At 43.1% G+C, this 16,692-nt stretch overlaps 1 protein-coding gene across 2 annotated transcripts in view; it reads left to right on the top strand.

Annotated features, from left to right (window-relative positions):
• The window catches only part of scube1 (signal peptide, CUB domain, EGF-like 1), a 413,776-nt gene that overhangs the window by 277,812 nt on the left and 119,272 nt on the right, over window positions 1-16,692 (top strand). For both annotated transcript variants that reach the window (XM_070901675.1, XM_070901674.1), the window contains one exon: window positions 8,191-8,307. In XM_070901675.1, coding sequence (XP_070757776.1) covers window positions 8,191-8,307 — 117 coding nt within the window. The remainder of the gene's footprint in view (window positions 1-8,190; window positions 8,308-16,692) is intronic.

Below are 16,692 nucleotides of genomic sequence, written 5' to 3'. Positions count from 1 at the left end.
GCGGGAGAGTTCTCCTCGTGACCTGGCCAATATTTTTCCCTCAACCAACATCACTTTAAAAAAACAAACAGATTATTTGGTCAGTTATCGCATTGTTGTTTGTGGGATCTTGCTGTGTGCAAATTGGCTGCTGTGTTTCCCTACATTACAATAGTAACTACATTTCAAAAAGTACTTAATTGGCTATGAAACACTTTGGAATGACCTGAAATCAAGAAAATGCAATTTCTTTCCAATCCAATGGCAAGCGGAATCATCATCATAGGCCGTCCCTCGAACAAGGATGACTTGCTTCCAGATGAGTTCACAGATGTTTCAATGAAGGACCCCAAGATCTAATTTGGAGAATGCTCAAGATCTATTTCGTTTTTTAAAAAATCAAATTTGTTCTCAAGATGTTGTTGAGGCTGGCAAGGCTGCATTTATTGCCCAACTCTAGTTGCCCTGAGATGATTGTGGTGGGCAACTCCTTGAACTGCTGCAGTCCTTGTGCTGATGGTGCTCCCACAATGGTGTTAGGAACTTCCAAATATTGACCCAGCAATGAAAAAGAAATGGTGATGCATGTCCAAATCAGGATGTCCCTTGGAGGGGGACATGGAGGTGCGTTGTTCCCCCAGCATTCCTGCTCATGTCTTCCTTGGTTGAGGTTGCAGGGGAGGAGACTGCTGTCAAAGAAACCTTGGTGAGTACCTACTGTAGACAGTGTGCTGGTGGTGGAGGGAGTCAATACTGAGCCCTGTGGTACGGACATTGATCAAATTAACTGATCTATCCTGGATGATGATAAGCTTCTTGAGTGTTATTGTGGCTGCACTCGTTCATGTAAGTGATGAGTATTCCATCAAATTCCTGTTTTGAGCCTTGTAGATGATGGAGAGGCTTTGAGGGGGTCAAGAGATGTGCCATGTGTCATGGAGTACACAGAATTCAGCCCTGCCCTTGTTGATATGGCTAGTTCAGTTCAACGTGATCAATGATAACTCCCCAAGATGTTGATGGTGGGGAACTCGGCAATGCTGGTGATACTGAAGGTCAAGATCAGATGACAGGGTTTTCTTTTGTTTGAGAAGGTCTTTACCTGGCACCTGTGTGGTGTGAATATTATTTGCCACTTGTCACTAAAGCCTGGATATTATCCTGGTCCTACTTTCATATGTTACTTCATTATTGAGCAATAGCTGAACACCATGGAATCATCGGCAAATAACAGAGAAGCAGCTGAAGATGGTTGGGTCAAGCACACTTTCCTGAGGAACTCCTGGAGTGATGTCTGGGGCTGTGAATACTGACCTCCGGCAATCACAGCCATCTTCCTTTCACTCTAGTCACTTTCCTATTCAAAACATTGACTTCAGTGCCTTGGTCACATTGTTAGTCAAATGCTGTCGAGAGTAGCTACTCTTGCATCTCCTCTGATATTCAGCTCTTGCGTCCATGTCCGAATCAATGCCGTGATAGAGTCTCGAGTTAAGCAGTTCTGGCAGAACCCAAAATGAGTATCGAAGAGTATATTATTGGTAAGCACTATTTGCACAATTTCAAGTAGCGAGGTGAGTCATATCTCTCTTTGCTTAGTTTATAGCACACATGTCCACACATAATTGGACACTACCGGGATTTCTAGATGTTGGTTCAGGCAATGTCCATCCAATTGTACCTTGTATTATTTTAATTATCTAATTTTATGTTGGCTCTTTTAGCTTTCCCTTGATTTTCTTTCTGGGAATGGCATTTTTCATGTTATTGTGTGACAAGATGCATAGATTCATCTATGTGTAGTTCCACTTCAACAATCTTGGATAATCTACGTTTGGAGGTTACAATTCACATTCTGGTATTAACATTTTGGTGTGATAACTGCCTTCATCATATAAATTGTTACCTACTCTTTCACAGTCTGTTGAACCAGGTGAAAATGGATTACTTTGTAGTTTTTACCTCAACATTAAATGCTTGGTTAGTCCTATTTTGGCACTATCATGATAAGCTCTCTCTCTCGTAATAGTCCGAGTGTGAATTATTTCTTGTAGCTCTTCCCACTCTGATGTCGAGTAGAGAACTTTTCTGTTGAGGTGCATCACTGAGGCTTTAGGCCTCCTTAGCCACTTTAATCCATGAATTGAAACTGGTAACATGGCAGATTGTACATCAAATACAAGTGAAATGTGCCTCATTGAGCCTATATTGATAACAGACTCACAAAGTTTGTATCAAATCCTTTTTTTCTCATCTTCCCTTTTTGGTTAGTCGGGTATCTGATGTGCTTGGGAACCCATCACCATCTTTAAAAGTCTCCAAACCAAGAAGCTGAGATATCTACACTAGTAGAATTTTTGTCTGTCCAATGCAAAGTGCATGCTTTCTCCCCATAGGGACACACTCTAAGCATAGGCAGCAATTGGCTTTGTGACCTCTAAATGCATGCAGGATTACTGTTGGAGTTTAACCAGCTAAAGGCACACAGTTTCCCAGTACAGAGCACTAAAAAGCTTTCCACTGTTTGTCCAGCTGGGACCACTCTAACCATTGGGCATTGGCTATCAGGATTATCTGCAAGCAAGTGAAAAGAATCCCAGCAATTAGTGACAGGTACCCCGCCAGTTCCAATCATTAATAATGCCCTGGATTACTACAAACCTGCCTGGTTCACGTATTGGATTACTAACTCTGTCACAGAGAATTAACTTGGTTGCAAACTGCTGTCACCAATCATGTAATCTTGACGCCAACTTGACCCAGAAGAGAAGCTGCTTACCTTCCATCCCACAGGGAACACAGTAACGAGTTGACTGTTAGACAATTTACAAGCATGGATTTGAGCTTTCATTGAATCAACAACGGGTACCAGGGGCTAGAACCTTCACTTTTTTTGCCTGCTTAATGCCCACTTAACGCCCATTTTACTGCTGAAATTATGTATAACACCCATATATCGCCCATTTTGGCACAAAATGGAAACTGATGGGAATTTTTCGGAAACTTATCGCCGAGCGTTACTTTCCCAATGTGCTTAACGTCGGGTAAAAATAACACGGCCCACCCACTTTTTTTGGGCGGAATCATCAGAATGGGCGAAATCAATGCCCATAACATCGCCCAGCCACTAATTTCCGCACTGAATTAACGCAGAGATTCAATATTAACGCCCGCCCACTGTTTTTTGTCGTAAAGAGCATATTTACCCAAACTAGCGGCCATGGAGATTGCCCATTGTCAATTTCACCACCTCGCACACATTTCGTCCACAATATCGCTTGCTCAAAAAACCAGCCACAAAAAGTGGAACTAACTAGAACGAATCACAGCGTTATGGACGCCATGTTGTAGATCACATGTCGCGTCCTTTAAAAGGCTGCTGTGCTTCAACCTCGGCGGAGTTCGGATGTACTCTACAGGTCGTTGGAGTTGATGTGAACATCTCTAAAAACATCTTGACCACACTGTGATCGATTGGAATTGAAGAGGTATGTTCGTCGGGACATTCCTTGTTTGTGTGCAATCGGTGGCAAACAGAGAGTTACTGCAATGAGGCCTGTCCTTTCTCACCATCTCTTGGTGACCAAATATATGCAGCAGACTCAACATCACTGAAGGAATGCTGCACTGCATTATGTGACCAATGTACAAAGTGACAGATAGATGAGGAGGACCAGACGTTACAACCCCCGCAAGTACAAGGAGAAGCATTCTTACTTCGACTTGCCCGACACCATCTGCCTTCGGAGACTGCGCTTCCACAAAGAGGTTATCACTGAGATACGCCAGCTGATAAGGGCAGATCTGCAGCCTGCCAGCCCCATCAGAACTGCACTGTCCGTCGAGGTCAAAGTCACCATGGCACTGTCGTTCTATGCCTCGGGTTCTTTTCAGGCCACAGCTGGCGACATTTGCGGACTTTCTCAGCATGCCACACATTGCTGCATTAGACAGTCACTAAAGCCCTGTATGCATGCAGGAGGGACTTGATCAGCTTCCCTATGACCAGGGAGGCACAGAGTGAGAGGGCTCTAGGATTCTCCAGAATTGCAAACTTCCCCAAGGTGCAGGGAGCAATAGATTGTACGCACATCGCGATGCGGGTACCTTTTCAGGATGCTGAGGTTTTCAGGAACCACAAGGGATTCCACTCCCTGAATGTCCAGCTGATTGTCGACCACCAGTAAATTATACTAGCAGTGAATGCGCAATTTCCGGGCAGCATCCATAATGCGCACATCCTGCGTGAGAGCACTGTATCTGACTTGTTTAATAATCAGCCACAAGGTCAATGCTGGATGCTTGGGTACAAAGGATATGGCCTCACCACCTGGCTGATGACCCCCCTGCGTGACACCCACACCGAGGCGGTGAAGAGATACAAGAAGAGCCACAGAGCAACTCGCAATATCGTGGAGAAAACCATTGGTGTGCTGAAGCAGTGCTTCAGATGCCTGGACCACTCAGGAGATGAGCTCCAATACCACCCTGAGCAGGTAGCTCAATTCGTGGTGGTGTGCTCCATGCTACACAACTTGGCTATCAGGAGGGGATAAGAATTGCCTGATGAGTCTGACAGTCCACCTCACCAGAGAGAGGATGAGGAGGCGGACGCTGACATCGGGCCAGACAATCAGACTGATGCTGAAGCCATGCCCCCGCCCCCCTGTAGACTGCATGAAAGGGCCCATGGTGGCATGATAGCTGCAAGAACCTTACGTCAGGAGCTCATCAATGATCGCTTTGCTTGAAAGAACTTTGGTGTTATGTACAAGGCTCACACACTGCTGAGTGTGCAGGTCATACATCAATGGTGGGCATCACCTTGGTGACAGTTAAAGTTTAAGTTGATTGAATTTAAGTGTGATTATACCCTTTTATGTTCAGGAATCACCAGCGTGTAATGGTGCAGCTATCTGAGCCAATGTGCTGCAAGGTTTTGTTAAATAAAAAACATTTAAACTGAACATTAGTCTGAAATGATCAGTAGTTTTGTACAAACCAATCCTTTCCCCCCCCCCCCCTTCATTTCTCCTCCCCACCTCTACTCCTTCCCGTTACCCTCCTGACTCCAAGTCGCCTGGCTGAGGAGGTCCTCAGGTGATGTTTCATTGGGGGGAGGGCAGTGACGGCCAAAGCGCTGCTTGGATAGATACGGGAGAGGACGGTCCCGAGGTGGGAGCATGCTCTGAGCCATAAGCAAAATGTTGCTGCTGGCTCTCGTGTGGTTGGCAATGTAGGTGCGTCACCTTGGGATGCAGTGCGGCGCTCCGAGATCACTGGGAGCCCTCTGCCACCAGTGTTCCTGGCTACCAGCTCCAGGGTCTCCTCCATCCCTTCCATTTTATATGTTATTTGTTGGACAAAAACTCTTTCTTGGTGCTTAGTGGGCTTTTTGCTGCTGGTGAATCTCCGTCGTTCCTCCCACAACAGCCAAACAAGCACACACTACAGCCACATACGCTTTCAGTGCCTCTGAGCTCCCTCTCTCTCTGCCTTCTTTTCTGCGCATGTCATGATGACCCTTGACCTCCTGAATCGCGAGAATCGAGCATTGCCATGCCGTTGCTAAGGATGGCCACACTTTACGGCAGATATCGCTCGCAGTAACGCCCATTTTCAAAAATGCAAACTAGTTGTTTTAAGAATGGACGAGAAGCCAGCGATCTGAAAACCTTTTTTTAAAGCCCACGTCAGAAATAACGCCCAATTTTGGACGATAAGCTCAAAAGTGGATGTTCTAGCCCCAGGTGTTTCTCACGAGCAGAACGCTGTGCAACAGGCTCACCATAAAATGTATGAGTACATTGCCACGATCCTATTGGCCACAGTGAGGATACACAATATGGATGCTGGTTCCATCAGTTGGAAGTGCAGAACTTCAGCAGCAGCTGCTCGTCTGTTTGAAACCCATTTATAGTGAGCCCTGCAAAATGAGTATATGTTTTTGTCCTGGCTTCCAGCAGTGTCGTCCCAGTGTCAGAATGTCCCCATCTGGTATGCAATGGACTTCTGCCTTCGGGTAGGTCCTACACAGCGCAGTTTGCATCATGTCCATTACCTTGATGTTTTAGAAATCCAAATGTAGTATTGTGTACCAGGCTTGCCCCGCATCAAATGCTTAATTAAGTCCTGACGTCTGTCCACTGTGAGGCTGACTTCAACTCCAGAATACTCAGTGACAAATCAGTTTAAGTTGAAGTCCTCCGTCCCTGCAGCCACCTCCTTTTTGCCCATGGTAAAGCTTTTAACACTCCTCATTGCTATGTTGTGTGTAGAATTGTATTATGAATAAAATTGAAGAATATTCTTTTTACAGGATGACGGTCTCTATTCATTCCTGTTCCAGCAGCACACATTCTAATTTGCTGACAACTTGCATGTGAGCCTGGAGTTTACTTAATAAATGACAGAATTATCCTCCATGATTAGCGCCCTTTGCTTAATATATATGGGTTTCGGCAGCACCTCCCAAACCCAGGACCTCTACCATCTAGAAGGACAAGACAGCAGGCGCATGGGAATTCCTCCACCTCTAAGTCACACACCATCCTGACTTGGAAGTATATCACCGTTCCTTCATCGTCACTGGGTTAAAACCTGGAACTCCCTCCGTAACAGCACTGAGAGTACGTTCACAACATGGACTATAGCGATTCAAGAAGACGGATCACCACCGCCTTCTCAAGGGCAATTAGGGATGGACAATAAATGCTGGCCTTTGCCAATGACGCCCACATCCCATGAACGAATAGTAAAAAAAAATGCAATGAAATAATATAGTCTTGAATTTCATGGTGGGGAGAGAAAGAGAAGAAATTCAATTTAAGTTTATAAAAAATATGTAATCCCTCAGAGAAATGTTTCAAATAAAATACATTTCAGAGCATCACCAGCTGGAATAGTGCATCTATTAGATATCTTGGAATGTTCTTTAACTGTTGAGAATCATTAGTTAGTCTATTTGATGCGAAATGGCATATTTTATAAGGGTTCATAGCTCAGCCGATAGTTTGGAACTCTTAAGAGCTTCTTTCAAATAGAGAACTTTTTTTGCATAATACGACTTTAAATATTTAAATTATGGTACAATGAAGGCCCTTGGTGCCAAAGTCATAATTTTTCACAAAAGGACAGGAAACCATGGCTCCCCATACTTATCTTAAACATGGGGTCATTCCACCCCCACTCCAACACTTCATTTTAAATCAGGCTTTCATGTATTTTAATTTTACCAAAAATGCACTGGAGAGTTTTAAGATATCCTGCCACATTTGAAAACCAATGTGAGAATTTGATAGTCTTCCAGCAGGGATTTTGCCACCGTCATAGAATTGACATTTCTTTCATTGTTTTAAACAATATCAAATTCAGGTAGGAAGTGTATTAGCTGGATCCCGCCCTCCCTGTACACATGGGTACAAATTACTTAAACTGCCACTGAAAACATTAATTCAGTTCCATAGTGCAATTGTGCCATTTATGGGTATTAATTCTATTCTACCCATAAGGCCAGCTACTGAATTTCCTTTAAGGTATGCAATGTACAATCATGCTTTCTAGCATCTATCAAGAATAAATTTCAATAGTTTTGTTGATTAAGAAAAAAAATAATAAAGCTCCTTTGATGGCTCATTTTGTAAAAGCATTGCTCAGTGCAGAATCAAGGTACACATGGAAGGTCTCTGGTTTGATTCCAGTATTTCATGAGTTAGCTCATTTGGGCTGGAAGGCAGTAGTACATTACAACTGGGATCAGTGCTCCTGGGCTATGAAGGTAATTAGCTGAAGTCCTACTCTAATCTCTAATCTTTATCTCAAGGTCCCTGCTGGCAGTTATTTGTGTGTGGACTTTTGATGGTGATGGGATCAGACTGGTCCCACTGTCAAGTGTTACAGATGAACAATGTCCTCTTGAGTCAGGTACCTGAGCACCTGTGGAACTGTACTCCAGTATGAGTCAGCATTTTCAAGAAAAGCAGGAAAAAAAAATCTTAAAGAAATAAAACTCTAATGCATTGTACATCACACAGAGCATTTTCCTTCTAACTTAGTTTTTTTAGATAAAAATCACTTCATTTTTTTAATGATGAGACTTCCAAGGGTTAAACGGTAATGAAATTTTTATTATCATGTGTGTTTTGAAGTACAAGACAATCTGATATTGCTGAAGCTCAAAGATGCGTTCCATGTTGAATTTATTCCTGACAGAAACTTGTGCTGTGAATAATGGAGGCTGCGATCGTACATGCAAAGACACCGCAACAGGAGTCCGGTGCAGTTGTCCTGTTGGATTCACACTGCAGCCTGATGGGAAAACATGCAAAGGTCAGTTCCTGTTTGCTTTGTAATGCATCATCAGCCTTCAATGGTTTTTCAGCACTCAAAAAATGTAAATATTCAGACATGTAAACTGCGCACAATACAGCTGTAGTTGGCATGGCAACAGCATTTGAATGTTCCTTCAGAAGATTAAAGATCTGTTAACTACCTGAAATAGTTCACACAAAATTGTAAAGAAACATTTATATAACTTTACCGATTATTGCAAAGCAGTAAATGGAACCAGAGGAACTTTTTTTTGTTAAAATGATAACGCTTATTGCTCCTTTTGATCTTGGTATTCAGGCAGAGTTCACGATGAGAAAGTGACTCCTTGGCAGCATGCTAATTTCAAGGCCAAATCGTGGATTTTCTGTATTTGGTGTAGTTTATGCAAGAATGGGTTTTAGACAGATTGAAATGGAAATGTACCCTGACATCCAGTTTTCCAAGGCCAGCATATTTGCATAGCATCAGGTGCAGATTCAGGCACGCCAGTGATGGAACTGGAAAATTGTGTGTAAGTGAAATTTAAAGCAATGAGAACAATTGAAAAAGAATTTCACAACAGGGAGATGAAACTTCAGAAAGCTTTTGCAAAGCCTGAAAGGCATCACTAGATGCCTCACTCATGGCTGAACAGGCAGGGAACTAAGAAGCAACAGGCAAAAATAAAGGGAAGGGTGCAGGCACGAGTCTGCAGGCAAATAACAAAACAGCCCAACAATGGTGTCCTGTTTGCTGGAAATAGTGCTGCCTGAGATGGTTGTGAGGATGGTGCCCGCAGGGAGATGGAAGCAAGGTTTAGACAACAGCTGACCCGGATGTCACTGGATGCGACAGCCCTATGCTGCAGGTATCCCTGCAACAGATAGCACAACTTTAGGTTTACCTATTGACTGGCCTTATACCCTGAGAAGGCAGTTTCCATGATAATTTCCAGATAGGTGTGCCAGGCTCTGAGAAATAGTTGTTGGCATCTTGGCAGGTGCAACAAACCACACCAAAAATAAACCACCTTTTGGTGAGAAGTTCTAATTCAGAAATATTGCTTAGGATACAAATCAAATGTGCATTGTAAAATCAGTACCCTTGTCATGAAATACATTTCCTTTGATCGCCAACAGCAAATATTATTCATCAACATTTCATGACCTCATCTTAGGCAGACTAGAAAATGAGGATGGGTGTCCAGCACCAGAGATAAAATGCATCATCACTCCTCCCCTACTTTACTGGTGGACAGAGAGGGGAAGGGAAATAGGAAATCTTGGTCCATTTTGTCTCCCCTTCATTGGTATGTTGAGGATTACTGACACTGTTCTAGTCTGTATTCTCAGATATGGTTCAAATGAACGTCTGGGGGGCGAAATTGGGCTCCTTTGCACCACCCGTTAGTGCCCCCAGAGGTGATAATGGGGCGCAAATAGTTTTGCAACCGGGCGCGGCCGGATCAGCGACTCCCGCTTTATTCGGCGGGAGTTTTGCGGCGGCGATATGGCATTGCACCCCGATCTCCTTCGCGCGTAAATCATGACGTCATCACCATGCGCAGCGCCCCGGACCCAAAATTGCGTTCCACCCCCTGCAGCATCGCAGGGCCAAAACTGACAGCTGCAGGCGGCGTTCATCGGGGATCCGGCCACTTCGGGGGCGATGCTTAAAGGTGAGATGGCGAGGTAAGTTTTTTTTTAGAAATGACCTTCTCTCTTGTCATTTTTTTCACGGGTTCCTGCCCACGATCGATCAGCCTAGCACCCTGCTGGAGTGCCGGGCTGATTGCGCGGGATCGCAGCTGCCGTCGTGGAGAAGGTAAGTCATTTTTCCTTTGCAGAGCCTGCAGTGATGGCCCTTCCCTTTCAGGGAGGAAAGGACCCTTTCAACACTGCTCCACTCACTGCCCTGCCTGCTGCCCATTGTGCCCCAGGAAGGAAGTAAAGTGCTTGATTTCGCCCTCCACTTCCTTCTTGGAGCGCAAACGCCGAACTTTTTAAAAGTTTGAAATGATTAGCACCTGCTGTTAATTTTTCAAACTTTTAAAAGTTAACTCCCCAAACGGGGCAATACCCAATTTCACCCTCCCAGTACCTTTTTTGATTTTAATGATAACAGCTATTCAAAGTGCAGGAAAATAAATATTTTATCTTTTTTAAAAACACCTTCAGATCTGGATGGGTTAATACTGTGGCAAGTTATTAATCCATCCAGAGAACTGAACCAAAGCCAAATTATATTTCTGATTCTATTTCTTCTGTTGGCATTAGCAGCTCATTTATATAGCAAAGATATTGATGGTTTTGCTATTTCTGAGTCTACTTTATGAACTTATATAATGATGGGTGGAGTTTCAATTACCATTCAGTTCAGTTTCCAGTTTAGGTTGCCTTGAATGCGAAGGTTGTCTCCCTGCAGGTCAAAAGTCAAATTTGCTGGTGCTTGATTTTCCTGTCTGCTGGCTAAAGGAAGTGATGGTGAAAACTTGGGAATGGATCAACCAGGCTAAGTCTTTGGGGGCCAGATTGGAGGGACAGGAGGCTGCTACATGACCTTCTTCCTCCAATAGGGAACACAGGACCATTACAGTTGCTATCCAGGGCCTACTACAATCTTCCACATGGCAACCCTATGTGGGGTAGGCAAGAGGGAAGTCCTACAGGGTTAGGGTTAGGATTAGGCCCCGACCCCTGCTGCTATTTGCATGGAGCAGGCTGGGAAGGAGTAACCAGCAGCAGCAGTCTCAGCAGGAGCTGGGGGCATTGAAATCCTGATCAGGGCAATATGATGGCAATGGGCCTCAACACATATATTTTCATTCATTCTTCACTATAGTCCCGCTTGATTTTGGCAAGATCATGGAGGAAAATCCTAACATTAGGAGCCTGACAACACTGAGTGCTGGCCTCATCTGAAATCAGCACCAGTTTGCAATTTATTCACAAAGTACCTCCACACATTAGGTAGTCCCATTCCTGGTCTTCATTCTTCAGCCAGTCCTGGTTCTTGATTCGCCTCCCTAGTGAGCACAATTACTTAATTTGTGTTACCCACCAGCCCCATTTATCCTCTGGTTCTGTCCTTGTTTAACAAAAATGCCATCACATGCTTACCACTGTCTTCTTGTGAAATTGTAGTGAGAAGGCTGAAATCTTATTCAAATATTACCATCAAATATATAAATGACAAAATATAATAAGAATTTCACATTAGACTGAACCTTTTGTGACAAAAGTTCAATCCTGATCCAGTTATTCCGAACAGATCGTATTCAGACAGTTTGGATTACTGCCCGGAATCCATATTCAGTCTACTTCTGTTGATCAGTTTAAGAAAAAAATATCTGAATAGATTTGTCCAAAGGGAAACTGTTTACATTTAAATGCACATGTGACGCACTCAATCAAAATTTCAAAGCATGTTATTTCAGGAAATTGAAGATGTAACAAAGAAAACATGAGAGTGATACAATGGAAATTTCTGTTACTGATATGTACAGACCTGTCCGAGGCTTTTCTGTGATCATATACCAATTCCTATTGTACACAGGCTAGACCTTTTGTAGGCACCTGTTTCTGGCAGAGATTAGATTGTGTTTAACATTGCATTCCGTCAACACTTCGCTGAGTGCTTTTTTCTCTTCATAGCATTAAGAGCAGAAATTGCAGGACTAAATGTGCCACCACCCCACCTGAAACCCAAAGCTGATGACAAATTACATCAGCTAGCGTTCTGCAGTCGTACAGGATAAATCTTCCCAGGGCTTGTCTTGGATAATCTCTTTAGGAAAGGCAAGCAGAGCGTAAATCTTTCAAGCTGGGTTTGTGTCTGTAAAGATCTATTCAGGGAGATTTAGGTGAGGTTTAGTGCAAGAAAGACGAGATTAACATCAAGTGTTCAGAACTGTATCAAACAAAGACCACGCGTCAATTCCTAGCAGCTGAAGGAAAAAGACAGTTTGGGTCTTTTATTTGAACATTACTACTTTAAAAAAATAAATGACTTCTTAAAATATTACAAGGAATACAAATGACGAAACCATGGGAGTAATTTACAAGCTGGCTGCCTGGGAGCAAGCTGGTGGTGAGGTCCATTGTGGAGCACGCCCGATTTTCGACCCATCGATTACCGTGGGCAGATGATTCACTCTGAGTTACCACCCAGATGGTGAAGTTGAAAATTATCCACTGTGTGTTTGTATTATTTCAGAAGTTACAAAGAAAAAGAGTATTTCCCCCTTTTTTGTGAACAGGAGCTAATACAGCCCCAAAATGATTTTGTTTTATTTTAAATGCTAAATAGTCTTTTCATAGAATTTCTTTTATAACTGGAATTCAATTTCTATCTCTAAATCAAAATGATTCATTCATTTCATGAACATCAACTTCAACACTTTATTTAACAGATTTTAAAGAAATGTATGAATGTTGTTGACTCACATTATTTAGCAATGTGGTATAGCAGCCTGGAAGGTTCCATTTGGAACACTGTATACAATCACAGTACTTTGGCACATACTTGGGCTGTTTTTTGTCAGTGATTTTAGGTGGGACTGAGGTGGTGCTGGGCCAGAAATCATGAGCAGCACTTACTGCCCGGTTCATATACTCTGCCACAATTTTGGGGCTGGCCAGGAAATAGGTGAGCAGCACTCCCATCTGAAACATGCAGGTGCCTACTTAAAGATATAAATCTATAGGACCCTGGTGCAATTTTGGTGTTTCACTGAGCAGAACAAGCCACAATGGGGCTGAGCATTGAGTGGCCAAGCCAGCAGTCTTTAAAAGGACTGCTGTAGGCTTCTCCAAAAATTGTTCAAAAAATGCTGTGGCACTGACTTTTGTAGGGCCAAGAAGGAGCATGAATGTTCCTCCTAGCCCCACCAAAATCTTCCCATCTTACTACGCACTGCCCCTGCCCGATTGCCTGCTTCCTTATGCTATTACTGCTGGCTCGACTCCAAAGAGAAACCGTTGGATTTCTTGCCCACCCTAAGAGCCACCTATCCAGTATTTTATTTTTTCAAATTGGTATTTTTTTGAAATAATATCTGTTGGAACACCCAGACTAGTATTTCTTCTCCTTCAGATAATTGTAGATGCTGTGGCCTGCTGCACAATGAAAGTATCATGGCAGTTTTCTGGGTCATGGCCAATGACATAATGATATTTATGTATACTTGAGATGTTTTGCCATGTTACATGCGCTATATAATAGTAAGTTGTTGTTCGGATACCACCTGAACATTAATTGAGTGCAAACCCTTTCTGTTTATGTAGGTCATAGAGTTGATATGATGAGCTCCAATGCCCCAAATGATTTACTTTCAAGGAACTGCTGCCATCTGATGAAAGCTCAGTATCCTGTCCAGCTCTTGCTTTCTTTATATAGTGAACATGTTGCTCTTGTTTGTCACATGCTTGATACCCGTGTGTACTTCAAATTGCTCCCCTTAATGGTGTAGAAAAGTTCAGTAGCATAAATGCTTGATACTGTAGCAACCTTCCCTTTTATGGGAAGAGTCAATCCTGTTCCAGATGTTGTCTGCAGGTTGTCGTGAAGCCTGTGACAGCTACTCTTGTGAAGCACAGACAGCAATCAGGTCTTCTCTGACATGTCCAAGTAAATGTGGCAGGTTCTATAAACACAGATCCTAGGGTAGTGATGGGTGTAGACAAAATGTCTCTGGTTTTATTGTACCTGTATTTGTTAGTCCTTCATTAACTTGTCTTCTTTATGCAGTGTTTTTGAAACTACCAAAGAAATTCTTATACACCCCACTTTATATGGCGCTGTTTAAATGATAGCAGCAACCAAGAATTATGAAGGAAAGTATTAACAGGGCTGACGAGGTGGAGGGGGGAGGGGGGAGGGAGACGGAAGCAAAATTGGTGGAGTGTTCAACAAAGCCAACCAATGCCTGAGGCAAAATGCAGCAAATCTACCAGAAAATGCAAACAAAAAAAATCTCCATAAAAATGAAGCATTCTTATCTAAGATTTAGCATAATATTGACGTCCTGAATTTTACAACTGTACCTAAGAGGTTAAAAACCACTTCACTTATAGAAGAGTGTTCCAGACCCTTTTGTTAAATTTTGTTGCAAAAATTAGTTTGACAGAAAACAGCTCCAAGGGAGGTACCAAACCCCTCGAGATCCTGTGATTGGTTCAAATATGTGTTAGCTAGATCTTTTTAAACGGAACCAATATTTAGATTCCTGAAGATCCAGTCATCATTTCAAAGCCTGTCTTTTTCAAATGAGACGTGAATTGGCTAGAATAGATAGGCAAATGATACTTAGAAGGTTGACGGTGGATAGGCAATGGCAAACATTTAAAGATCACATGGATTAACTTCAACAATTGTACATCCCTGTCTGGAATAAAAAATAAAACGGGGAAGGTGGCTCAACCGTGGCTAACAAGGGAAATTAAGGATAGTGTTAAATCCAAGGAAGAGGCATATAAATTGGGAGAAATTTGGAATTCAGCAGAGGAGGACAAAGGGTTTAATTAGGGGGGGGAAATAGAGTATGAGAGGAAGCTTGCCGGGAACATAAAAACTGACTGCTAAAGCTTCTATAGATATGTGAAGAGAAAAAGATTAGTGAAGACAAACGTAGGTCCCTTGCAGTCAGATTTAGGTGAATTTATAATGGGGAACAAAGAAATGACAGACCAGTTGAACAAATACTTTGGTTCTGTCTTCACGAAGGAAGACACAAATAACCTTCCGGAAATACTAGGGAGCCGAGGGTCTAGTGAGAAGGAGGAACTGAAGGATATCCTTATTAGGCGGGAAATTGTGTTATGGAAATTGATGGGATTGAAGGCCGATAAATCCCTGGGACCTGATAGTCTGCATCCCAGAGTACTTAAGGAAGTGGCTCTAGAAATAGTGGATGCATTGGTGATCATTTTCCAACAGTTTATCGACTCTGGATCAGTTCCTATGGACTGGAGGATAGCTAATGTAACACCACTTTTTAAAAAAGGAGGGAGAGAAAAAAACGGGCAATTATAGACTGGTTAGCCTGACATCAGTAGTGGGGAAAATGTTGGAATCAATTATTAAAGATGAAATAACAGCGCATTTGGAAAGCAGTGACAGGATTGGTCCAAGTCAGCATGGATATATGAAAGGGAAATCATGCTTGACAAATCTTTTGGAATTTTTTGAGGATATAACTAGTAGAGTGGACAAGGGAGAACCAGTGGATGTGGTATATTTGGACTTTCAAAAGGCTTTTGACAAAGTCCCACACAAGAGATTGGTGTGCAAAATTAAAGCACATGGTATTGGGGGTAATGTACTGATGTGGATAGAGAACTGGTTGGCAGACAGGAAGCAGAAAGTGGGGATAAACGGGTCCTTTTCAGAATGGCAGGCAGTGACTAGTGGGGTGCTACAGGGATCAGTGCTGGGACCCCAGCTATTTACAATATACATTAATGATTTAGATGAAGGAATTGAGTGTAATATCTCCAAGTTTGCAGATGACACTAAACTGAGTGGCGGTGTGCGCTGTGAGGACGCTAAGAGGCTGCAGGGTGACTTGGACAGGTTAGGTGAGTGGGCAAATGCTTGGCAGATGCAGTATAATGTGGATAAGTGTGAGGTTATCCACTATGGGTGCAAAAACACAAAGGCAGAATATTATCTGAATGGCAGCAGATTAGGAAAAGGGGAGGTGCAACGAGACCTGGGTGTCATGGTACATCAGTCATTGAAAGTTGCCATGCAGGTACAGCAGGCGGTGAAAAAGGCAAAAGGTATGTTGGCCTTCATAGCTAGGGGTTTTGAGTATCAGAGCAGGGAGGTCTTATTGCAATTGTACAGGGCCTTGGTGAGGCCTTACCTGGAATATTGTATTCAGTTTTGGTCTCCTAATCTGAGGAAGGACGTTCTTGCTGTTGAGGGAGTGCAGCGAAGGTTCACCAGATTGATTCCCGGGATGGGAGGACTGACATATGAGGAGAGACTGGATCAACTGAGCTTGTATCCACTGGAGTTTAGAAGAATGAAAGGGGCTCTCATAGAAACATATAAAATTCTGATGGCACTGGACAGGTTAGATACAGGAAGAATGTTCCCGATGTTGGGGAAGTCCAGAACCAGGGGACACAGTTTAAGGATAAGGGGTAAGCCATTTAGGACTGAGATGAGGAGAAACTTCTTCACTCAGAGAGTTGTTAACCTGTGGAATTCCCTACCACAGAGAGTTGTTGATGCCAGTTCGTTGGATATATTCAAGAGGGTGTTAGATGTGGCCCTTACGGCTAAAGGGATCAAGGGGTATGGAGAGAAAGCAGGAAAGGAGTACTGAGGTGAATGATCAGCCATGATCTTATTGAATGGTGGTGCAGGCTCGAAGGGCCGAATGGCCTACTCCTG

The sequence above is a fragment of the Pristiophorus japonicus genome, chromosome 15 (genome assembly GCF_044704955.1).
Source record: "Pristiophorus japonicus isolate sPriJap1 chromosome 15, sPriJap1.hap1, whole genome shotgun sequence".
NCBI classification, from domain to species: domain Eukaryota; kingdom Metazoa; phylum Chordata; class Chondrichthyes; family Pristiophoridae; genus Pristiophorus; species Pristiophorus japonicus.
Note: the sequence above shows the minus strand (reverse complement) of the source record. Positions and strands in the feature narration are given on the sequence as shown.